Genomic DNA, 27172 nt, shown 5'->3' with positions numbered 1-27172 from the left:
ACAGGAACTGTTTGTGTAGCCCAGTACTGGTTGATGTAATTGGATTTTTTTGTTCCCCTTCTTCTTCATTCTTTTCTGCTTCTCCAATTCCCTCTGTCCATTGCTGTGTCTATCAGACTCTACTAATGCCCCTGTACTATCTCTGTTCTAAGATTGTGCTGTCAAATGCTTCGATGGGGGGTATTGTTTTCATTTATGACCTACTCCTTGTTATTATCCCCCCTGCATTTGCCTATTACATCTGGACGCTACTCCTATCTATGGACCAAATCTCCCCATAAGGGTCGCATAGTCAAATGCCTTCTCTCAGGTTGTCCCACCCATCACTCCCTGACAGTAGCTCAGACAGATGACAACTAACCAAAGCTGGGTTGCCTGAGCAGTAGCTAGGGCACTGGCCAATATCATTGGATGTTGAGTACACAAATGTGCTGGGAGATGGGCTATAGAATTAGTAGCATTCAATACGTTAATAGAATTAAATCATACCTGTTGTCATCTGTTTCAATAAATGGGGGGGCTGAAAGTCTTTCTCTCGACATTTCTTGGACTTTTCTATGGCTGTATGACCTAACATTCAACAGTTTTAGATTTTCTTGCCACAGTATCAAGATGCCTGCTGACCTGTTTTTAAACCTTTCGGACATCTTACACTTTCTGATGATATTTCCGACAATTTTCTTTAACAACAGAGCTGAAGTTATAAGAGGCTATTTGGTGGCTTTCCAGGATTCATCCTGTTTAGCTCACAATCCTTTGGGAAAAAGAAAATTACAAATACAATGGATCTTCAGGCCAATTAATAGTCCTCCTTAGCTGTATATTGGACACAGCTATGTTGCATTATGGGGTGACTACTTTATTCAGTGAGAGTTTAAGTTAAAAGAAACTAAATAACTATCTATATATATATATATATATATATATATATGGTTCTACCTGACATAATCAAAGACCAAAACACGAAACCCAACATGCCCGAACAATCAACAAACAAAACACATCCTGTCCAAAACCACACACACAACACAAGCACACCAAAATCCCTACAAACCTACACCAAACCTCACATACACAACTATCTACAACCCTAACCCAAACCCTAACCCTAAAGTCCAACACAAATGTCGATCTTCTCGGCCTCTTGTCGGTCTTCTGCTATTTCGACTAACTCAGGTAGACCCATATATATATATATATATATATATATATATAGTTTCACTTCAGAAAATCGAACTACTGGAATATTGCATTTCAGTAGCTCGAGACCGAAGTGTTGAAACTGCACTTGCGCAAAAGTGCAGAATCCCGAATGCAGAAATGCCAAATGTGGAAATGTCAAATTTGCGGTTGTGGAGGCATGTACGTGATGTCGGATTCCCTGTTTTAATGATGTGCGGTGTGGTATGTGGATGTAGCTGGAGATTCAGATAAGTGATGTTTTACTAGGGGTTTTGTGTAGAGATTTTAGTGTGTGTGAGTGTGTTTGGAGTTTTGACGTGTGGTTTAGGGTAGGTAGGTAAGATTGGGAGTGAGTAAGTATTCAGAATGGTGGTATTTTTACGTATGTGATGTGTTTGTGGAAGGAGAGTGTAGAATGTGTACTGGTGGTTTTTGTGTGTTTGTGTTTTTAGTGTGACCTCGGAGTTAGTATATATAAGTAGCAGGGGTGTGGGGTCCATGCATGTGATAGTTTTAGTGTGTTTTTGTGTGTTTTGTTGGTTTGTATTGTAGGGAAGATGGTGTATTTGTGTTTGTTTGTATGTGGAGTGTGTGTGTGGGCAATCGCAATTTTGAATTTCTTCCTTTTGGGGTTTCGAGTTTTTCAGTATTCGGCTTTACAGTCTTGAGATACTGAATTTTGATATTTCAGTATTTCGGGACTGTAAAGTGAAACCACACACACACACACACACACACACACACACACACATATATATATATATATATATATATATATATATATATATATATATATGCATAATGCATTATATATATATATATATATATATATATATATATATATATATATATATATATATATATATATATATATATATATATATATAAATACACATGCACGCACACACACACACACACACACACACACACACACACACACACACACACACACACACACACACACACACACACACACACACACACACACACACACAGGTCTACTTCATAACATTGAAATTTCATAATGTTGAATTTCATAACATTGAGACCAAAACATCTAAATCCCAAAACACTGAAAACCCAAAACATTGAAAACTCATAACATTGAAAGTGTGCTTCATAACATTGAAAACTACAATGCATATGTAAATAATATCCTCTCCACCTATAAAAACACCTAACTAACAAACACACATTCTACTACATTTCTGCAAGCCCCGCTGAACCCCCCATGTGGGGGGCTGTGCCTCCCACACCCCCCATAAATTAAATATACCAACTCCAAGATCGCACAACAGTGGGAAAAAGTTAATTTCCCAACCTCACTGTTTCACAATCACCATACACTGAAGATGGGAAAATTAACCAAATCCCAAAGGGGATGATGATGCATTTTTTGGCATTCAGTTTGAGGCCGTGTTTCTGGAACCATTCATTTGTTTGCGTGAGACCCTCTTGGAGGATGTACATATCACTAGGGGAATTGATGATAGCACCCAAATTGCAGTCATCTACAAACTTGGTCAGTCATAGCCCAGTAGTTTTGGCCTACACCTCAGAAAAATATATCCCAAACAACAGAGGCCCTATGACTGATCCCTGGGGTACACCACTTGTTATGGGTCTACTGCTTGAGATGGCTTTCCCTATTTTGACTAGTTTGATTCTATCAGTGAGCCAGTTTACTACCCATCTGGTAACATATGGATTGATGCCTAGTTGAGAGAGTTTATCTATTATACCTGAGTGGGGAATAGTATCGAAGGCTTTGGCCAGGTTAAGGTAGGTGGTGTGCACTGTCTTCCTTTCGTCCATGGCTTTAGTAACTGTCTCAAAGAAGTCAACCAGATTTAACAGCCATGATCTCACCTTGCTTTGACAGCAATTTCCTCTGGTATAGTATGAGTGGTACCATCTACTACCAGTGTGGCGCATAGCTGGACATTCCCCTTTTAGATTTTGGACGTAATTAAAGAATGCCTTATGATTATCCTTAGCTAGGGGATGCTATTTTAGCTTCATAATTATCTTTAGAGGACTTTATTTGCTTGTTCAAGCTGCGGAGGGAATTATTTCTCTGCTGAATCAGTTCCCTCTTGTCCTTATACATTGGTTTCTTCCTTTTCTTATATAACCTGTTTATACTTGAGGTTCACCAGTGTGGCTTGTTTTTTTGGGAGGACCTAGTTTTAATCCGATCAGGTACAGATGAGTCTACACAGTTGCTTAAGTGTTTGTACAGGTCATTTTTGTCTGTGATTGTGGAGTGTATAACATTTTATACCATCCCATAGTAAGCTGTAGTTTGCCTTGGAAAATCTTTTTAGACTTTTTTTTTTTTTGGTCCTGTGTTGGTGACAGTTTCAATAGATACTTTGAACGAGACTAATTTATGGTCCTACCTTACCAGGGAGGACAACACACATGGGGGGGAGTGCAGTGCCCCCCCACCCATGTCAGTAAGCCCTATGTCTAGGACATTTCAGCCCTTTGTGGGGGTGCAGGCTGCTTGTTCCAGAGCATTTGTATTGACAAAGTCTATGAACCTCTGACCAAGTATGTTCATGCTCATGTATGTCACCCATTTAATGGAAGGATAATTGTAATCTGCCATGAATAAGGTGTTAGACGGTATGGCAAGTGACTCTACTAAGTCCGAGTAGGCGGTGTGCCTTTCCTGGTTCATAATGTGGGACCTGTAGCTAGCAATGATGTGGTAGGGTATTTTGCCTATAGTTAATTTGACATTGAGTAGTTTGAGAGAGTCATACTGTTTAACCAGTCTCAATGTGTATTTGGCTTTAATGAAGATGGATACACCTTCACATTCGGTTCTTTTACATTGAGTCTGAGGTCTGAATGTCTGGAAGGCATTGCAGCCTTGCATGACTGGGATGCTCTCTACAGCCTTGAACCATGTTTCAGTGATTACACAGATGTCAGCATCTTCCAAGATGAGGAGTGCTTCCAGGGGGTGCAGTTTCATGTTTATACTCCCAGCATTAAGCAGCAGAACCTTGAGTTTGTCTCAAGTGGATTTTGTTATGTTCGAAATTTTGTTGTTTTGACATTTCCCAAAAACAGTCACTATAGGAGAGGCAAGTTCCTTTGCCAGTATCTGAAAGTCTAGAGGAGACAGGTGCAGACCATCTCTGGCAAAGCAGTGTCGCCTGTTGACCATGTCTTCCCAGGCTGACAGATATTAGATCCCCCTGTACTGAAACCAGTAGCTAAGCCAATTGTTGAACTCAAATATTTTTTATTTAAATTGTGACATCATCCTGGATGAAAGTAGAATTCTGCTTAGAGCTAGGGTCATACCTGCCTGGGACAATTAATCTGAGAGTTCAGTTATGTCTCCTTTAGTATAATTCAGAGGTACATGCCAAGTCATTCAACCCAGTATTGACTATGACAGAATTATAACGGCACTTGTTGAGTTACACGAGTACATGTGTGATATGATGGATCCTGGCACCCAACAGGCAGCTGACTGTGTCCTTTTCCTTGTCCAGCCTGGTGAGAGGAACATCTGTGTGTCTCAGTGTGGAGTCGCCTAAGACCAACACATTAGGTTTTGAGGTGTTTTGCCTTAGGAGCTTATTTCCAGAGACACTGGTGTTTTGTTATTATTTGTAGTGGTTTCTAATTGCACAGCAGTATGTTGAAGTGGTTTACATTTGAGAAGTATCTGATCTTTTGGTAGGCTTCAATGAGTACCTCCATGTATGTGGGTTTATGTGTTATGACCTCATTTTGTACGAAAGGTGAAGTGTGTGTGCTGACAACCTGCTTGTTGTCCAGTTTGTTGTTGCATGAGAGAAATTATTCCAATTTCATATTGTAATCATCTCTCACATAGGGTATTTGTTTGTTGTAGGAGTAAGTGGTTGTCAGCATACATGAGGCAATTACTACATTGCCTCAGGATGCCCATATCAAGCAGGCTGGCCAGTGAAATGATGGGAAACTGTCTACCCATTATAGCATGTTTTTACCAAATGTACTATTAGGGAAGGGAGTAGGCTAGTTTGACCAGTTTTTGTGCTAGGAGTAACAAAGGTGCTTGTTCTATTGAAGGCTATGATGATGAGTATGGCAATGCTGCTCAGTGCACCTGTAGTGCAGTAGGGAAGCTTGGGAAGGTTCTACTGACAGATGTCTAGGGAAATATTGCACTTTAAGGCATTTACATATATGTACTACACTGCTAACCCCTGTTATATGGTGCACTCAACACACATAAGCAAGGTTTAAATATAGGTGATAGTAAAAAAGCTTTTAAGCTAATCTACCAATAGAAAAGCACACAATAAACCTTCCTCCAGCAATCCCCAGCTCAGACATGGCCAGGTCCACACTCTTCTGCCACAAGGGTGCAGGGGAGTCCTTCTTAATGTAAGATGGATGGTTTATTGCTCAAGTGTATCAATAACAGGCCAGATTCAACAGGTCTTAATCTAGTCTATGCTATCTAGGTGAAAATCAAGTGCAGAGAAGTGCAAATAAATACTTAGAGCCCTTTTTGTGTTTCCCAGCTCAGATAGACCAGATAAACACCTACTGCTACCAGATGAACAGTCCCAGTCCTCCAATGCAAAAGCACAATAAGGGAGTGTCCAGAGTGAAATGCTACCACAAACAAACTTAAATTGTACAAAATGCTACCATAAACAAACATAAAGATATAGATCAAGCAGTGTGCTTTAAACAGCTTATAAAAGTGTGATTATGCAATAAAAATACTTCTCTTTGAATAAATGAACCAAGAGCCACTCAATTGAAGATAATTTATAAAGGCACTAAAAAAACAAGATCAGCTAAGTAATAATCCCTCCAGCCAATAAAACTACATTCAGAAATCTCAAGTGTTTCCCCAACCTAAACAGACTAGGTACTAGATGGAAAATCCACTGACCTCTTTTGATGTAAAAACAATTGTTTGCTAGAGTTAAAAATATACTACGTTATCCACCAGCTAGCTGGATAATGAAGTTAGATGAAGTAGAATAGACAATGAGAGGCAAATGCACTTTTTCAATATAAGCACAAGAAAATGTAAATAAATAATTCAGGAAATCAACAGCAGTGTAGAAAGGGAGGCACTTATTAAGCTCAATTTACAGTAGGGGTAGGCAGCTTAAAATCACCAGATTTAAAAGCAGATCAACAAAGGGGAAGGTGGATAGGAAACATAGTAGGGAATCACCAGCAGTGATTTAGTTTATGTAGCTTCTAATCTTTTCAAAGACAAAAGCCAAGAATTTCACTGAGTACATAAGTATCACTCAAGACACAATGTAACCAATGGAAGAAAAACGTGAAATGAGCAGCCTAGATAATTTAAGTGTCCACCTCTCACAAAGAACAAAAACACCAGACCAGGGAGCTTTCTTAAAAAAGAATATGGGCAGTGCAGTGGTGCAGTGGTTAGTGTTATTGCCTCACAGCAAGAGGTTTGCCAGATCGATTCTTGGCTAGGGTGCCTTCTATGCAAAGTCTACATGCCCTCTCTGTGTTTGCACGGGTTTCCTCTGTTTGCTCTAGTTTTCTCCCACATTCCAAAGGCATGCATTTGGAGCATTTCTCCCTGGGCCTCCACTGAAAATGGGCTCTGTCCCAGTCAAACTTTCCCATTTAACAACGGTCAAATAAATGCATACATAAATTAATAAAAACAAAATGGAGCAAGTATAAGAAAGCAGCTTTATCAGTCAGGGACAAAAAATATATATAGGTTTCCTCATCCAGCAGTGCTTTAGTTTATGCAGGCTTCAAATATTTTCAGCCAAAGGCCCAGAATTTCACTGAGTATTTCAGTATCACTCAAGAGACTTAAGAATATATTTGACCTTGAATACTAAGAATGAAAATATGTTTTACATAAGTATTTCAAAGATTGTACTTCTTTTTCCTGGTTTTAAATTCTCTGTCTTTGACTGTGTGACATGTTTGTGTATGAGACAAGTTGAAAAACTCTTGGAATTGAAAGGGTGTTGATGGCAAGTAACAGTTAATGCATGCAGCCTCTCTCTATTGGGCTGAATGAAGTACAAGTATTTCTTAAAAAGAACAAACTACAGCATGGAGTTTAGAATACATTGGAAAATAATGCCATTTGACTATACCACATTATCATACTGAGAGCATTTAAAGTGTATGTTTTAGATGTATGTTTACAGTCTCAAAAAATAAGTCACGTGTGATAAAAATGCTTAATGTGATTTTTTTCAGTAAAGTCTTTTGATTTTAAAGTGATTTTTTTCAGATTATATATGTCTGGGTCTACATCTACATTTTCAAAGTTTCAAAATGTCAACTTTTTTATGGTCGAGACCATAAGATTGAAGTTTTGAAACTCTGAAATTTAAATGCAAAATAAATAAATAAATAAATATTTTTTTTTTTTACGTTTTTGTATGACCACCTCCCTGCTATTAAATATACCAAATTACAAGATTGCACTACAGCAAGGAAAATGGTAAATATACCGTTCCACTCTGCAAGGCAATCTCCATTTAAATGGTTCGAAGTTTCAAAACTTTGATATTATGGGCTCCACCATAAGAAAGTCAACATTTTGAAAGTTTGAAATATATATATATATATATATATATATATATATATATATATATATATATATATATATATATATATATATATATATATATAATATTTTAATATTGTATTCAGCATCAGAAAAGTATAAAAGACTGTGTGGTCTGACCAATTTCTCTGGGAGCAATATGCCTCTTACCAGCTGGTGAGGAAGCCATTCAGATGATGCACTGGATTATGTGTCAAAGTACAGCCTGTGGCACCAGAGGAGGCCCTCCTGATGGATCACATCCAGAGACATGTAGACGGTTGATGTGAAAGGATAAGCTGTTTGCTGTCTGGACCTCCAGCAGAATCAGCCATCATAGATGAAGGCTGGTAGGCATGTACTGCAGAGTAATGCTCAATTATATCAAGTTAGATGTTATATTCCTTCTGTAAGTCAAGGAAATTTGCTAACATCTATCAGAGGTTCATCCATCACATCAGGTACATGTCAGATCCCATCCGCTATCTCTGCCATGTCCTGTTCCAGTGCACTGAAAAAATGACAAAATGGTAAATTCCTATGTGAGGGTGAGGTATAATGCATTTCTGGTGAAATGATATGTTAATGTGCACTAAGCTAGCAATCAATATACAATACAGGCTGGAAAGAACACTCTGTTCCTATGGACAGAGTGCTTGCTATCCCACCAACATTATGTTGGCAGCAGTGTTTGCATAAGCTTTACCATCATGTGCATGTGCATACATATTCTAATGTACATGGGAATACAGAGGCCACAAAGTAGGTAGAGTTCCTGTTACTCCATGTAATCAAATCACTAATGCAACACAATAGCTGTATAATTGTGTCAGAATGATCCATTAGGCTATACTGACATCAGACAGCTCAATATAAATCTATAACATGTCAGGACTCCATACTTGAGCCATGGTGCATAAGGCACACAGATTAAAGCTCATTTGAAACCCATAGGAGTACCAGTATACAGGAAGCGGATGCTGGCTAAAGATACTATAATGATCTATAGGCCTGTAGCATTCAGAGTGCCATGTATTGATGCAGTGGACCCCAAGCATAATATATTGTCCAAGTGCATTTTCAATGTTTAAAGGTCAGAAAAAGAGTGCTATCTTTATTCACACTAAATAATTCATTATATTTATAACTAGGCCTGTAACTGAAAATGGGAGAGTTGTTTCTTGCAATGAATTATAATTGTGTATCATTTAGCATGACTGAATAGTTCACAGTTTTTGTAAGTGTACTTAAAGAACTCTTTTCTATTTATTATTAATAGAAAATGAGTGTATTCATTTTAGATTTTTTTTCAGTTCATTGAGCTACATGTTTTATTTTTCAATAATCAAAATCGTGGAGTCTTTTTCTGTACCTGGTGTTTAAGAGGTTAAAGAACTGTAAGAAAAATTCAGATCTGCTGAGTGATTAATTTGACAGTGATGGATGTAAGCACTTCAATGAACAGATGGTATTTTCTCTCTAAGTGTTTAAGGTATGACATTGTTCTATCTTCAAGCTGCAAAAATATGAATGCACACAAGTTTCTCTAATGATTTGAAGAAAAGCAGTTGGTACAGCTATGACATAAACATTCTGCTAATGTAGTTAATCATATTTACATTTATTTGATGCTGGTAGAACCTATGTGAAAACTGCATTGTATAGTATGTAGATTATTTAATTAAATGTTATATAAAAGAACATGACCTTCAGACACTAAAACGTTCAACAGCAAGAAAACTAATCAGCAATGCAAAGTATAAAATGAAGTACAAAGAAAACAAATATAATACATAAATGTGTCATAAGGCAATATAAATTAAGTAAAAACTAATAATTATTTTAATAAGAATTTTAGCTAAATAAATAACTTATAGGGATCGGCTGGCACTGGGGTCTCCTGCAGCTATTTATGTACACCGCTTAATCAGCATTAATATTACCTTGCCAACAATATACTGCTTTATTATTCTTTATGTTGTTACTATTATTAAATATTTCTGTGTAATTGATTCTTAAGACTTTTTGTTTGCCTTATTATAAGGTATACATATGCCTCCAAATGTATATGATAAAATATTGGCATAGCATATGTGCTAAACAGAACTTATTTTCACCTTTACATTATTATGTTTGAAGACCTGGCACCTGTGAAATTATCAAACTGTATCCTGTGTGTGCTTTTGTATTTTAGGCTGTCCTTTGGAGATACAAGTTTTCCCAACTTAAAGGATCTTCAGATGATGGCAAAAGCAAGATCAAGTTTTTATTTCAGAACTTGGACAACAAACAGATTGAAGCCAAGGTAAGGAAACCGAAACAATATAATATTTGATAGCCAGATGGTAAATAGTAGCACAAACTATTTATTTTCTGGTATGGCACAGGAGATTTTATCTGCTGATGGCAGCTATGGGATGTGGGTACAAGTCCAAGTCATATAGAGTATAATTTGAATGTAGCTTGCTGTCTTATGTCATAGCATACCTGTTTTGTTTAGTTAGTTATTTCATTATATTTGTTTGTATTCATTGTCAGTGGAAGCAAACTATCCAAACACCATTTTGATCCTAAATTATACTGAGGAAGCAGAAACCATTCAGATAATTAATGCAAGAAATGAAACCACAAGGGGCTGAACAGTACATTACAAGGAGCAACAGTAAAATGAACATTTACAGAATCAGTTGACAAAATACAATAATAAACAGTAACATAATTAAAAGGCTGATATATAGGTAAGCAAAATAAGTGAATATACTATAGGGGGATTTTTTTTCTAAAGGGACAGTCCTTAGGCTAATTAAATGTATAAAATAACAAGGCTCAAGTCATGTGCAAAACTAAAGGATATCAAGTCCTGGAGTTTCACACGTTTAATTGAAGCAGAGAATTATAAGGCAATGTAGTAGACATTATGGTTTGTTGATGCATATGTCAGAATCACAGAACAGGAGAAATGCAAAAAAAAAAAAAAATGAAAAGGTGGATAAATGAAGTGAGAGGAAATGCTAGCCACTCAGTTACATGTATAACCAGAAATTGGTTTATAATGCAGTTTTTGGTTACCTGTAAAGGCAGAAAAACTGCACACTGTTGCAAATGTTTGGCTAGCATTTGCTGTCTACATTCACATCTGACTGTTGCACATCTGTTGAAACTTGTTAAACTGTACTGTGTATTCATATCTCTCAGGTTTTTTTTGTTCTCATATATTCCCCTTTGCCCCACCCACCAGGTAGTCTTAACAATTTGAGCCATATGTATGTGATTACGGGTGTTTTTTTGAAATCTCACCTTTCATATTCATGCCTGCATCCACTGTTTTCTATGTTCTGTTTTCTTCTATACCTTCTTGTCCTTTTCTTCACCATCTTCTGATTGTTCACCTTGCACTTTCATTCTGCCCTTTGTCTTGTATCTTTTTCCATTTCCCCTTTCTTAGTTTGAATGTTTCCTGCATCACCCTACCTCAATCTGCTCTGTGAGACAGTATTCACCCTGCTCATCTGTTTCATAAATGTTTTGTAACCTCTTCTGAATTCTAGCACTCTGATTCTCTTTCTAATAGTAGCTATTTTGAGCTTCCTTATAATTTACTTCTTTTTATGTCTTTTACCTCATCAGTTTGCTTCCACATGGCTTTTTATGTTCCCAACAAGTATAAGCATTTTTTTTATTATCTGAATATTAAAACAAATAACACAGAACATGCAGGAAGGGAAAACTTCTACCCCGGCATTCAGAAAGGCTTAGTAAAATGCAAAAACTTTATCTTAGGGGGTTTTACATCACACTAATCCTTTTTGTTTTTAGTCTACGGTATCACTGAGGTTTCCCCTTGCTAGGGCCTTAGCACAAACAGTCATCCTGCTAGTGAAGCCATATGCTAACAAAGCAGTCTGGGGGAATGGTTAATTATAATTAGCCATGTGCCCTCCACCAGAATTTTCTGTGCCTCCTGATTTACTCATTCAAACAATTCAGAGAATCATTCAGCCAAGTAAAGTTTTACTCTGCAAGGAAAAAGTGAATGCTATAAAAAGTTGGTGGTCACCCAATCACTCCTACATGAGCACTAGTGTTGCAGTTAAGTCCTGCAAAGCTGTGGGAGTGAGTTGTCAGTGTGTGTATATGTGTGGACATATCATTGTCTGTAAAGACATGAATTAGGCTGAAAGAATGTATGTGTGTGTGTGTGTGTGTGTGTGTGTGTGTGTGTGTGTGTGTGTGTGTGTGTGTGTGTGTGGGCATGTGCACACACCTGTCTGAGTGGTCTCAGTATGCTAGATAAAGGATCATGAGTCTGGTTTCTGTGCATTCATACTTTCATTGGTACTTAGTTATTGATCTACGAAGATCCTTAGAATCTCAGTAATAAATTCCCATGAGGTTTTTGCCCTTATGTTTTAAGTAAAAAATAACCCAGGGATGAGCAGAACATTTAAATGTTGTCCCAATCCATGACAGACAAGGATGCTAAACCAGGGTTAATTTGTGGGTTTATACCTCCCAGTTGCCTTACTGATGAATGGTAGGTCTGACAGGATAGGATTTTTTGAGGCTCTATACCAGAAGTGAAGAAGATCGCCTGTTAGCAACCTGTATGACATTGAGAAGAGGGACAAGACTTTGAGATGGTCTGCATATATTTTTTTTAAATGAAATATGTTCTTGATCTTCTTAGTAAGAAAAACATGTAGGCATTTGAGTTGTATCAAATGTTTGGGCAGGTACATACTGAATGGAACATTAATACTCAATGATCAATCTGATAAGTTTGGAATGCAGTAAAACGACCACATACTTGGACTTGGATGCCAAAACCTTGGTAATAAGCTGTGAAATGAAAAAACATATTTTTTACAATAATGGCTACAAGGTGATCAAAAGACAGCTCATTGTATACATAAGCCCCCAGGATCTTAACTACTAGATCAGTTTTCAGGGGTGTATCGTCAATATGATAGTTATAAGGGACTGTTTGCTTGCCAGAGGATGATATAAGTTTCTAGGTATTCAGTTATAAAAGCCTTGATTTTGGCACCAGCTGCTGGTTTGAGAAATGCCCTGTTGGAGGATCTTAGCTTCCTCTGGGGAGTTTGAGATGACACCATCTTATCTTCAGACTTGATCAGCCATAAACTCTTTAGTGTAGCTTTAACCTCCAAGAAGTAAATGTCAAAGAGGAGTGGGCCAAGGACTGAACCCTGGGGTGCACTACTAGTGACAAGATTTTGAAAGAAGTAGAGCAGCTGACTCTCATTTCCTGGGCTCTAATTGTGAGGCAAAATTTGATCATGGGCTTTGATTCCATTTGGAAATTTGTAAAACATGAGTCCTAATGGGGCTTGTTCAACATTCACATTGTTCTAAATAAAAGCTATCATACTCTAATGCCATTAATTTCTCCAGGTTTATATTCAAAGTCAAAAATAGCAGACCTACAAGTAGTTGATGAATAATGTTCTTGATTATGTCTGAATGTACTACTGGATGTAATCGTTTTACCCAAAAAGGATTTGCGATATCCTCCAGATCAGAATCCACAGGAAAAAAACAGGTGTAATGCCAACCACAGTGGTACTTCCACTAGAATCTTCTACTGCAAACACTTTGTTACAAAATGGAAGAAGAAGAAGATACTGGAGGCATCGCTTGAACCTTAACTGCTTTTGTATTGTCCTCGGGTAAAACTACAACTAGTTGGTTAAGAACTACTTGAGATTTACAAAGAACGGTTGTGAATATTTGGGTTAGTCCAATCAGCTCACCAAAAATGGAATGCACTGATAAATCCAAATTTGGATCCAATTCATAAATAGAAATATCACAATTGTCCACTTATTAAGCTATTGAGTATATTAGTGTAAGACAGATGTTGTTCTATGTCGAGACTGGCTATGTTAGCTGAAGAAATTCAGAGTAAAAAGGCAGGCTATTTCTAGACCATTTTGAAATTGAGGTATGGGGCCAATGAGGCAATTACATCACAACAGCCTCTATTTAGAGCTTCCCAATACCAATGAGCTTAGATGCAGTAGGTATCAGGTTCATTATTACTGAAAATTAGAAAATTATTAATGGCAAAACTGATTTAACAGATGCAGCAGGAAGTGGTCCTAATTCTGTATACAAAAAGCTTTTAATTTAAATGATTTTTAGAAAAACCTAAAGGTGTGGTAAAAACATGTAATGTAGGTCCATATGAAACTTACCTCTGAAAAGACTGTAAAAACTGTAGGTTTATTCAAGGGAGTCAAAATATATATTTAAAACATAATAAAACAGACATTTCTCCTAAGGAATGGTATATTTGTAAGATTAAATGGGTGGTTTATATAGCTACCTGTAACTCATGGGACATGTTTTATGTGCGGAAGACCACTAGGTCACTGTCGGAATGAGTCACTTAGAACAGGTTAGCTATTTTGAATAATGACATTCAGTGCTGTAGCTAACATTGTTATGTGAATGCCTATGTGAACATCTTTTGAATTGTAAACATTTTTATGTTAAAAGAATATGTAATTGTTTATACTTATCTCTTTAAATTTATTTATTTATTATTTATTTATTTATATTTGTTGACTGGGAGTGTCTGACTGGACGTAGGTCCATTTTCAGTGGAGACCTGGGGAGAAAAGCTCCACAGTTAAAATAAACACACAGTAGTTACATTGGATTACATAGCGATTAACAATTTACATAGCAATTACTTACAACATATTTACAGATGAAGAACATAGTACATTAGTAGACAACTAGAATCTTTATCTGTGAAGTACATAACAGACATTAACAAATGTTACAATAAGAAGTTCCTGCTGTATAATAAGTACTAGGCTTATGAGCATCTCAGCTTGCTATAATCAAGGTAGTTAGTGGAGTGGAAAAAAAGGTAGTGGTTTGATGGGGTGGGTGATATTAGAGTGGGAGTTGTAAGGGCATAGCCAGCATGTTTTTAGGTGCACTTTTAGTAAAGTTTTGAAGTGGGTGCATGATGGTATGGAGGTAATTGTGGGTGGGAGGGAGTTCCATAATTTGGCGATGGTGCAAGAGAATAGTGCTTCACCAGCAGAGTTATTGGCTTTAGTGATCTGCAAGTGATTTTTGTTGCTGGATCTTAGTGGTCTGGTGGTGCGATAGGGTTGGAGTAGATTCTGGAGGGATGGGACATTTAGTGGATGGTTTACTAGTTTGTGGGCAAGTGAGAGTTGATACAATTGAAGGAGGTGAGGGAGTTCAAGCCAGCCCAGTTCAGCAAGTGAGAGACAGTGGTGACTACGGTAGGATGCCCCTGTGGCGAATTTGGAAATTTTGTTGTAGCAGGTCTCTAGCTTGTTTAGATCACATTGCCTTAGGTTGGTATATATTGGAGAGGCATAAAGCAGGGTGGAGATAAGATGGGTATTCACTATTGAAATCTTTGCTGCTTTGGTGAGAAGTTGCTTATTTCTGTATGACGCTCCTAGTTTTTTGTGGACTTTTTTTATGGTCATGGATATGTGAATGTCAAATTTTAGTTTATTGTCTATTTCCACTCCTAGTAATTTGGTGTATTCAGTTGGGTATATAGTGGTGTTGTCTTTTGCTGTGATGTTAAAGTGAGAGTTGTTTTGAGTATGTTTGGTGGGTTGGAAGATGAGTAGTTTAGTTTTGTTTGGGTTGAGTATTAATTTGGCATCGGATAACCAAGTTTCAACAGAGGAAAAGGCTTCCTGTGTGACTTTTTGCAGTTTGGGTAGGGACTGGGCTAAGCAGATGATGGTTGAGTCATCTGCGTATTGTATGAGTGTGCCATGTTAGGTGGCAGAGGCTAGATTATTGGTGAAAACAGAGAAGAGTAAGGGTCCAAGGATGGATCCTTGGGGAACCCCTGTGGAGACAGGTAGTTGGGGAGATATGTCATTCTGCCATACAACGGATTGTTGGTGGTCAGACAGGTAACACTGAAATGAGTTGGTGACTGATTGTAAGAAGGATAGGTTATTGAGGACAGAGATAAGTTGTTTGTGTGGGACCATGTCAAATGCTTTAGATAGATCTAGGAAAGTAGCAGAGGAGAGATAGCCATTGTTTTTATGGTGAAGGATAGTGTTAGTAAAGGAGAGTAAGGCAGTGGTGGTGCTATGGCTTGGTCGGAAACCATGCTGAGTATTGGAAAGGACGTTGTTAGTAAGGAGGTAGTCTGAGACCTGAGAGTGTATGCATCTCTCTAGTATTTTTAAATCAATAAATTTGTTTTAAAAAAGTGTGCTCTAGCTAAGCATAAGCTGATGTATATAGATTTTAAAATGTTTTTTTTTCTGTAATTGATTCAGTAGAGATGGATTTCAACATGGGTGATATAAATAATGTTTGAGAAATTAAGGAATTGAAATACCAGTTGTGTTTGGCAGCTGATAAGGCACCAGGCTTGAATGAAACTTTAAATATTAAATGTTTTTTAAAAGTTTAAAAGTTTGCATCATTTGATATTAATTAAATAATACAGTTTTTGAGTAATCATCTATATATTTATTTATTCATTTTTTTGGATTTAGTTTTTTTTTTATTTTTGTAAGAACTTCAGCCTTTTATGGTAGATATATGTTTTTAAGTGTTACACAACCTTTTTTATTTAAGATGAGGAGATTCATAGTATTGTGTTCTGATGAAGTTTTTTGGTAAGGAAGAGTGAAAGTGCAAAACATATTTCTCATTTTAAGCCTTTTCTTTATAGATGATTGCTGTTCTTTATGCATATATCAGTGTTTTCTAGTGTAAAGAGTGCTTGTAGGGACTGGAGATTTTATTAAGACTTCTAGTATTATGCAGCAATATCTTTATGTTATCTGGATTCTGTTTTGTTATGTTGAAAGCTTTTCAGGACGGCATTGCCTGAAAAAGACACTCTAGGGTGGACAACATTTTATTCAATGTACAAAAACTTTGTGAGGATAGATGCAGGCCATCCTTGGCAAAGCAGTTATGAGTATTATCACCTCTTCCTAGGCATAGAAATATTAGACACCCTTAGAAGGACAACAGAGGTTAAGCCAATTGTTGAAAGCAATAATCTTTTGCTCATACTGTGGCAGCATGCTTAATGAAGGTGAAATGCTGCTCAAGGCTAGGTTCATACCTGCCTCAGAAACATATTCTGAGTGTTCCATCTTGTCTTTCTTTATATAGTCCAGAAAGGTACATCTGAAGTCATTTATACACACGTGTACTGTGACTGTGTCATATGGATACATGTGATGCAAGGACATGAGTGCCTGCATGATGTGGCAAATCCTGGCATTTGATAGGTAACTGACTATGACCCCTCCTTGCACAGCCTGGTGAGAAGTGCTTTAGCGTGTCTCTCAATAGAGTCAACTGTGACTAGGATGGTGAATTGTGTGGCAGTTTGCTGTATGGGTTTTGACCTGAGACACTGTGATTCCTTGATGTATGTTTAATACAGGGTGTTGCCTGTGCCAAGTGAATAAAATCTCTGGATGCACATATCCCTTTTTAGGGACAATTGGTTAAGTGACTTGTTCACAGTCACACAATTTACATGTGGAAACTGAGACAAATTCAGGAATACAAGAGGAATCCTATTAAGAGCTCACATCTTTAACCATATGAGATAAACTCCTCTTTCGTAACTATATCTCAATATATAATTCCTCCTCTCTCTCTTTCTTTTCCTTTCTCGTCTCTCCCATTTGCTGGTTAGTATCATCTTCCTGCGTTCTCACTCTCATTTCTAAAATTATTTTCTAAACAATATCTTTATGGCCATGTCCATATTTCCCACCTTTTATCATTCTTTTCCTGCTTCCTTGTATCCTCTGTAACTCTTTTATTTTCTTTATATCACCTTCCCATATTTCTGCAGTACCTGTCCCAGTTTCCAAATATCCATTTTTGCAATTTGTCTCACTTCCTTTCTTATCAGAGTCCTCTGTTTTCCAGAGGTCCCTGTCCAACCCTAGCTCCCACTTCAAGCTTCATACCTAACTACCTTCCTTACCATGTCTTTTATTCCTTTAGTGACAAAGTCCTTGCTGCTCTCTACACCTCCTGCTACTGTCATTGCTCATTCTAAATTATTTTCCTTTCGTTCGAGTCATTGATGTGTAAGGTTAGTTGTAGCATATGAGGTATAAATATAACTTTAAATGCTAATGGATAGCTGTTGGAAATTTGAAGATAATATGGTACATATTCCTTTTAGAAGACTAGAAGCTCATTTCCAGTGTTTTTGTTGTATACTGATCACTTGAAAACATCCATGCATTTCTTGTCAGAACTGGGAATTATATGTGCAGAAGTGAAAAAATATATATATTTATTTTCAAGATTTTATTTCCTTAAAATTATAGACGTAGCTTGCAGTGGAAAATGTAAATATAACAACTAGGAATTATTTTACTGCAGGTAACTTAGTATATATATATATATATATATATATATATATATATATATATATACATATATATATATATATATATATATATATATATATATATATATATATATATACATGTGTGTGTGTGTGAGTGTGTGTTTGTGTATATATATATATATATATATATATATATATATATATATATATATATATATGGGTCTACTACCGGAAATCGAAATTACACTATTTTGAAATCCAATAGTAGATGACCACTAACGCGAAAGTGCACTTCACCGATAGTGCACTTTTGCGAACACCACTTGAACAAACGGGCAATGTCCTCCACTGTGGTGCAGTAGTCACGGACCTTAGGGTTAGGGCTTGGGTTAAGGATAGTGGATAGCCCTACTAGGTATCCACTATCCTTAACCCAAGCCCTAACCCTAAGGTCCATGGCTACAACACCACAGTGGAGGTCATAGGTCCGTGATTACTGCACCATGGAGGACATAAAATTTCCTTCACTGTGGTGCAGTAGTCATGGACCTTAAGGTTAGGGCATGGGTTAAGGACAGTGGATAGCCCTACTAGCTATCCACTATCCTTAACCCAAACTCTAACCCTAAGGTCTGTAACCATTCGTTCCAGTGGTGTTCGCGAAAGTGCACTTTCGGTGAAGTGCACTTTCATGTTAGTGGGCATCTACTACTGAATTTCGAAATAGTGTAATTTCAATCTCCGGTAGTGTATATATATATATATGGGTCTACTTCGGGAGACCGAAACGACGATTCGCCGACACGCGGGAAGAGGAGACTGAATGACCGACAGGTAGGTTTACCGACCGGGAGATTCACCGACAGCGGAAAGACCGACAAGGGAAATGTAGATCGTGACATGTTGAGTGTGCGACAGACGAGGAGTTAGAGCGGGTCAGTAAGTGTGAAATGCTAAAGGACTGTAGTTTTGGGACGGGTTAAGTGAGTTAGGTTTAGGGTGCAGGTGTGAAGTGTGCGATGTGTGTGTGTGCTGGGGTTAGTGGGTAAGTGAGTTGGGTTAGTGTTGTAGTGTGTGTAGGGTGTGGTGTGTAACAGGGGGTGGTGTGTAGTGTTAGGGGGGGTAGGTAGGGTGTGTGAAGTGCCTATGGTGTCGGACGTTAGGGTTAGGGTTTTAGTTTAAGGTGTGTGGATGTTGTGTTGTGCTGTTGTATTTGGCGATTTTGTGGTTGTGTTTTTGTTGTTGGTAGGTGTAGTGTTGCTGTGGTGTTGTGTGTTGTCGGGTGGGGTTATGATTGGAGGATGTGTGTGAGCGAAAGTAGACCCATATATATATATATATATATATATATATATATATATATATATATATTCCAGAAAGCTGATTTTGGCCACATTGTCAGTAAAACAGTAAAACAATCAATTAACCTCTTCCATCTGTTGCGTTTGAAGAAAATATTCCAGAAAGATGATTTTGTCCACATTGTCAGTAAGGTCTTTCAGCTTTTCCCAGTTAGGTAGTGGATTTTTACGGTGCCGAGTTGCCACCCTGACTCCCAACCTTCAAAAAAGGCATGCCCATTCACGCACACACCTACCTGCATGTCTTTAATGTCACTCAACCATGGAGAGGACATGCAGACTCCACACAGAAGGTGCTCCAGCCACATTGTCAGTAAAATAATCAATTAACCTCTTCCAGCTGTTGCCTTTGAAAAAACCTTGGATGTATTGTACTATTTGACTTTTTAAGAAGAGAGAAAGACAGAATAGCAGCAAAAAGAACAAAAAATCAAGAAGTATTATGCCCCCGGAAATTCCTTGCCATGTTGTCTTTATAACAATATATGGTCATACGGACACTATCATGTACATCATAGCATATCATGTTATATTTTATATCAGTTATGTAGGCTATGGACTTAAGTCCATAATGCCTTGTGCAACATCTAGAAATAACATCACTTTTGAAAAGCACCTAGACCAGATTTTAACTTGCCTGTATTTGTTGAATTTCTTAAGTCCATCAGTAACTTATTCCAGGAGTAAACTACTGTGTTGAAAACTGATGACCAGGATTTAGAGCTACAATGGCCGCAATAAGGAAAGACCTTAGTATTGGCTGATTTGCATGCCTTGAACTCTAAATTGTTTGGTGATTACTGCAAGTAATAACACACACTTTGCTGTGGAGATTATCACTGGCAGCCAAGGCACTGCATCATAACAGTCATAACAGATTCATTCTTTCATTTCATTACACACATGCACACACAGACACACACATACATGCACACAAACACACATACACACACAGAGACACATCCCAATGCTGTTCAGCTGTCCATGATTGAACAGCACCTCCATTACTTACTCTCTTATAGTCTCTGTGTCTTTCACACAGAGATATGGCCAGTCAGTAGGGCCAGACACCAGTGTTTTCTACATCTTATTTTTCATTTGCAGCTGCTTGATACAAAATCTGTTTTTTTATTAACATTTTAAGTGATTTAAAGTTATATATAAAAAGTGTCCCTGGTGTCTAGTTTTTTCCCCATATTACACCAACTGCTCAATAGTCCTGGAGAGTAGAAAGGTATGGAATCACCCCACCACACACACACACATACACACACACACACACACACACACACACACACACACACACACACACACACACACACACACACACACACACCTATCAATCCCATAGCTAACCCCTTCTACTGCAATCACCCAGAACGACTCATTCATACAACCACACGCTAACCTGAGAGCACTCATACCTCTTCATATACTCACACATGCACCAAACATATATACACACTCACACACCCAGTTCTACCTGTCCTCTGAACTCCCAGGCTCTTGCCTCTAATGTGAGCTCACCTACTGAAAGCAATGGATAAAAGAGAGCTTTTGCCCATGCTAATTAATGCAGCTTGTGGTACTAATTTATGCAGCTAAGTGGTTCTATGAATTGCTTGGCTGCTTAAATCAGTTGCTGGAAGTATTTTCAGGGTAGACCATATTACTCATTACCATATGCCTCTCCTCCTGGATGCCTCAATTATATTTGGGGTAGGCGAGAAAGACAGTTGATTGTGAAGCTGAACTTCATCCTGTTAAAGCACTGTGGTGGAGATGTCTATGAATCAGAAATGGCTACTGCCAGTGATAACTTTTCTGAATCATAGGGCATTAAATTACTTTGTCATATTTGCATGGGGCTTTGCTAAGTCTCTGCATATTTATATGTGAGGCCTTCAATTCTAAATACTCAAAAGTATTCATCATTAAAGGCGCTGTGTACCAATAACAGTTATTTACTTAAATGGGTTCACAAATATCCATCAAAGAAAATATCTGTAACAAGAAATACTGCAAAGTCTGTTTGCTGAAAGCCCCTTTAAGTGAATCAAAAAGCAGGTGCCCTTCTGCAGGGCAGCAATCATCCCAGCACCCCTTGTATGGTGGTATACCTCCTACCTCACTAACTTATATAGATATATAAATATATGGGTCTACTTTCAAACATTGAAAGTCCACAATATCAAAGAACAAATCATTGAGACGAAAGCATCGAAACCTCACTTCAGCGAACAACCGGATCTTTGAAATCATTCCCAGGTTAAGTACCCACTCATACCACAACTAATGAAAATCAAACTATACCATCCCCAACTCACTCAGGTGGGAGGCTTCACCCCCCCCACACCTCCACACCCCCTAACTAAATATACCAACTCCAAGATAACACTACAGTTGGGAAAAAGGCAAAATTCACCTTGTTGGCCATTCTGTTACTTACCGTGGGAATGGATTTGACGAGCTGGTCGTTTGCTGAAGTGAGGTTTTGATGCTTTCATATCAACAATTTGGTCTTCTATATTGTAAGCTTTTGATGTTTTTAGGTAGACCCATACGTATATATATATATATATACACACACACACACACACACACACACACACACACACACACACACACACACACACACCAAGAAGCTGTGGGGAAAAGTCTACCTCCTTGATTACCTGTTTGACTCCCACCTTAATTTATGGTAAGACAATAAAAGCAAGCCTAATTTCTATAGTCTTTGCTCATAGCTTAATTCAGCTAATCTTGTTATACATTTAGTAAACTAACTTTCAGTTCTCTTTATCTGTGGTTTGATATAAGGATTCCAAATAAGGACACCATAGTCTAACTTTGTTCTTACCAGGCTAGAAAATATCATCACTTTACTCTTCTTAGTTTTTATGTCTTTTTATACCAGTAGTAGAGGATCATAGGATCATAGGAGGTTACTAGGCTATCTACCCAGATGTCATTTCAAGCCTAGTCATTTCATCCCAATGCAATACCATAGATACTCTAGTCAATACCCAGGATTGTATTTATTAATGACTGTCCATGTCCAGGATGGTTGTGGGCACTATCTCTGGTAAGAATTTATGGTGCCTCATCTACTCGTCCAGGTTTCTTTTGAATAGTGTCATGAAGGTGTTGGGTTTCACATGAATTGACACCTATTCCAAAGATGTGGCAGCTTCTGGGTGACAAATATGTCCCTCCAGCATGTTATATATAGGTGGGGCTAAAGATGGTGACCTACACCATTTCATCATTGGTCCATAGTAAACGTCATTCATGGATACCATAGTCAAAATGCTACAAAGCATGCTTTTGGAAAATTAAATATTTAAAAGCTATAATTATACACATTTTCCAACTGAATATCTTATAAAGCTCTCACACACTTACCTAAAGAGGATAGGTGATGTATCTGACCATGTTTCGGATCTTCTGAGCTACAAGGAGGAAAAAATTGTATTAAAATAAAAAAATACAAGATGTCAGATGAATCAGAAAATATGGACATGCAAACAACTAAAACTAAATTATCAGCAGTGACTACATGGGAGAAGGAAATTATCTCAAAATGGCCATGAACCACTAGACAACAAGAATGCCAAATAAATCTACAGATAAAGTGAAAACAGACCCCAGAGTTGAAGAATGAAAAACTGCACTACAGCCAGTGCAATTATTATTTAGCAATTCTCAGACCAAATTCATTAATTTGGTAATACAATAAATCAAACTGCTACCAGACTGGAAAAACAGAAGCAAAAGCAATTAAAAATGAAATTAAGATTAACCAACTACAAGAAACTTCCCAATCTAATACAAAAAACATTCAAGATATCCAACAAAATGTTTAGATTTGGAAGGCAGAAGAAGATAAAATAATATATTTGTCCATGGGGTACCTGAAAAATACAAACAAGCAAAATTAATAAAAACTTTGCATCAAATTCTTGGCTGACTACTAGAAGACCAGGTGGAGTTTAACCAGATTATTATTGAAAGAGTACACCGGGCAATCAAATCAGCACAAATCCATGACAAACAAAGACAAATTTATGTCAAGCTTTTAAACTACCAAGATGCGTAAAACTACCAAAATACTTGCAACTGCTAAAAAGAAAAAAGTACTGACATGGAATGGAAATAAAATTACTTTTGTCCAAGATTTTTCCTTTCAAATCAAACAAGATCAACAAAAGCATTCACCATTCTGCACATTCCTAATCTCTAAAAAGAGTAAGTTCCAAATGAGATATTCCTCCTCTCTAATATTCCAGTATAAAGGAGTCAAGTATTCAGTTGGACCAACTAATGAAGCAAAACATGCCTTTATTAATACATTCAATACTACTCCTGAGTGATGGTTAATAATCATGTTAAATTTAGATGATCCTAAAACAAACACATCGCAAGTAGATGTACTGGAGAAAATTATAGTCTACTAGTGTAGTTAGAAATTTCATGGAACTATAAATGTAAATATACCTTTTACTGGAGTTCTAATTGTGTTTGATTGGCATTTTCCCACCCAGGAGATTGCCTGGGCTTTGCTTATACTCAATGAGGATTATTTAGAACACTTTATGTTTCCCTTACAAGGAAGTTCCTGTACAAATGCTCACAAGTTTCACATATATAAATTTACTGAACAATAGTATTAATGGTATTTTTACCACATTTTAAGTGGAATTAAATTCAAATATGCTTTTTCTGATTTCTTCAATATAATAATGAGTCCAATATGTGATATCAGATTGCTGTATAAAAAACTTTACAGTTATATTTGCAGTCAATATATTTTATTAATCACATTTACTAAATGTTGTCTCTTTGCTTTTTTTTTTCTTCTCTCTGCTCACTCAAAGCTTAGAGAACACAAAAGGTGCTGAGCGACAAGATTTGTGGGGTTATAAGGAGGTTATGCTATACTTATCCTGTTTAAATCATTTTCTATCTTAAATATCATTATTAAAAGTTTAAGATAGAGAAGATATAATTGGTTTCAAGGCTTATTTTCTGTATACATACATAATCCTCTATGTGTTGTTACATTACTTTCTTCCTGGCACTATAGGGGTGTGTTTAGGCACAGGATTTTATCAGGAAGGACCAAGTGCTATATGCTACTCTGCTTAAGTTTGAGCTTCCAATACTGATGTATATGATAATATGAGGTAGCTATTTAAAATCCTCCCATATATTTTTGTAAGGAATTTCAATGAGGATAATAGATTCATGGAAAGTTAAAAGAATACAAACGAAAAGGAATAGAAATGTATTTTTTTCACTTGACATTTAAATTGAAGATAGAAATAGTGTTAGTACAATAGACTCATATGATATCTGGTCACTGGGTTCAAGACATGGGGAAAAGGCTTAAAATAATAACTGAGTCAAGTAACAAATCTAACAGTATGAGAGTCACAATTATTATTAAAAAACCCTTTAAAGACACAATTTTCAAACATGATTCAGACTTTGATGGAAGATGGTGATATTTAGTTGTCAAGAATACAATTTTTGATACACCTATACTACCTTTGAATATTTATACACCCTGTACTAAACAACATGAGTTTAACATGACAATCGAAAAGATACTAAGCTTCTTTTCAAACTGTTGCTATATTGTAGGAAAATTCTGGAATGCTGTTAAGGATTCTTTGACAGACAGGACTTTCAGACTTAAAGTCAGATTTTAATTTATTTGACCCTTTTAATATTCAGAGTAATAGTACACCATCAGAAAAATATACTTTATACTCCCACTGCTGTAAAACTCGGGCTAGGTTGGACTTTTTTCTGATCTCAGAAATATTCTTAAAACTAACCTAGCCTTTCATACAGAACCAAGGTTTTTCTCAGATCACTGTAGAATTACACATATGTTTCCAGTTTGCAATAAATTGGATATAACCGAACCTTAAACCATATCTTACTTCAAAAAGAAGGTGTCAAACAAGAAGTTAACTATGTACTAGACAATCTCTCGAGTAGTTCTTCCAATTCTCAATTTCCATTTAACATATAATGAGCCACAGTTAAAACCCAGAACAGAGGAATCTTTATAAATTAAGCATCTTATTATAAAAACACCTTGTAAGTTAAAAGAAACTACATTAAATGAAAAGATTTGTAAACTTGAGGAGAAACTTTAAACTACAGTTCAGATTCTACAAAATATTTAAATGCTCTTCAAAAAGATCTTTACTTATTACACTCAAAGAGCAATCATTTTAACAAAATGAAAATACTAGCTGGATACTCAGAATGGACACAATCTCCTTCAAAACTTCTAGCAAGACTGTTAAAGCTCAGTAATGTCTCTCCTTTGATAACTAAAATAACATGTCAAGGGAAAACCTACTACACAAATGATGAAGTTATACAAATATTTGCACAGCTATATTCTCAGACATATGGAAAACAAAATCTGCTATTCACTTTACAAGAAAAAGACCAATTTTTAAGTCAGTTAGAATTCCCAAAACTTGACCAAGTCAACAGGATCTCCTTACAGCCCCATTTACCCAACAAGAAATTCTGCAAATAATTAATAATCTCAAAGTGGGTAAATCCCCTGATCCTGATGTTTACACTACAGAATTCTATAAAAAAATGTAGTCAAAAAGTCAAAAATATTATTGCACTTGTTTAGTTATATAAAAGACAATGGTATCTTAGATATGTATCTTAACAAATCTAAAACAATTTTTATTCATAAAGTGGATTCTGACACTAAAAGCACATTAAATTACAGACCAATTTCTCTTATTAATGAAGATATTAAAATATTTGCTTCATTGCTGACTAATAGACCGAAACCTTTATTACCAAATATAATTTCACCTAATTGATCTGGTTTTGTACAAAGTAGACACACCTGTGATCATACACTAACACTTGATACAATGATTATACTTTCTAAACATTATAATAATTCATTCTTTACACTCACACTCAATGCTTTTAAAGCTTTTATAAAATTAACTTAGATTTCCTTTTTTTCAGTTATGCCGTACAATTCTTTACTAACTTAATCTGAGTTCTTTATACTAACGTCCACACAACTTTGCATATAAATAAAACCATTTCCTCCCCAATAAAGATCATTAATGGAACAAGACTAGGCTGCCCATTATCTCCATATCTATTTAATTTATATATAGAAACTCTCTTCCTTCTTATTACAAAAAATGTTCCATTACTTACCTGGAATATATAATACATGTTTTGCATTAACAGCCTTTGCTGATGATTTAAACCTGTACTTCATTTTAACCAACACTGACTTACCAAAAATATTACATTCTATTGACATATTTTCAAAATTCTCTAATTATTAACTTAATCTGACTAAATCCTCTATTCTTCTCTTAAATCCAAACTATAACTTACTTTCTGAAGACTGAAATTAAGTTAAATAATTCATTGCTTTGAAATATCTGGGTATATATTTTCATCATGACTCTATTTTGTTTTATCAAAATAATTTAATGAAATTATAGACAACTATTTTGCAGGATATTCTTAGCTGGAATAAACTGAAATTTCCTTTACTATCAAAACTTGACTTCATTAAAATGAACATTTTACTGAGACCATTGTTTCAATTCAGTGCTTCTAATCTGATAATACAAAGCAAAA

General features: G+C 36.5%; 1 protein-coding gene across 1 annotated transcript in view; it reads left to right on the top strand.

The window, feature by feature from the left end:
• SNTG1 (syntrophin gamma 1) overlaps positions 1–27172 on the top strand; it is a 4111241-nt gene that overhangs the window by 3970798 nt on the left and 113271 nt on the right. Inside the window, exon 22 of the mRNA XM_044065493.1 lies at positions 9963–10073. Within this exon, the coding sequence (XP_043921428.1) occupies positions 9963–10073 (111 nt within the window). The remainder of the gene's footprint in view (positions 1–9962; positions 10074–27172) is intronic.

Source organism: Protopterus annectens, chromosome 3.part0 (assembly GCF_019279795.1).
Source record: "Protopterus annectens isolate FY-2018-M chromosome 3.part0, PAN1.0, whole genome shotgun sequence".
Lineage (NCBI taxonomy): Eukaryota > Metazoa > Chordata > Ceratodontiformes > Protopteridae > Protopterus > Protopterus annectens.
The sequence above is the reverse complement of the archived record's forward strand: the minus strand, read 5'-3'. Positions and strand labels throughout refer to the sequence as shown.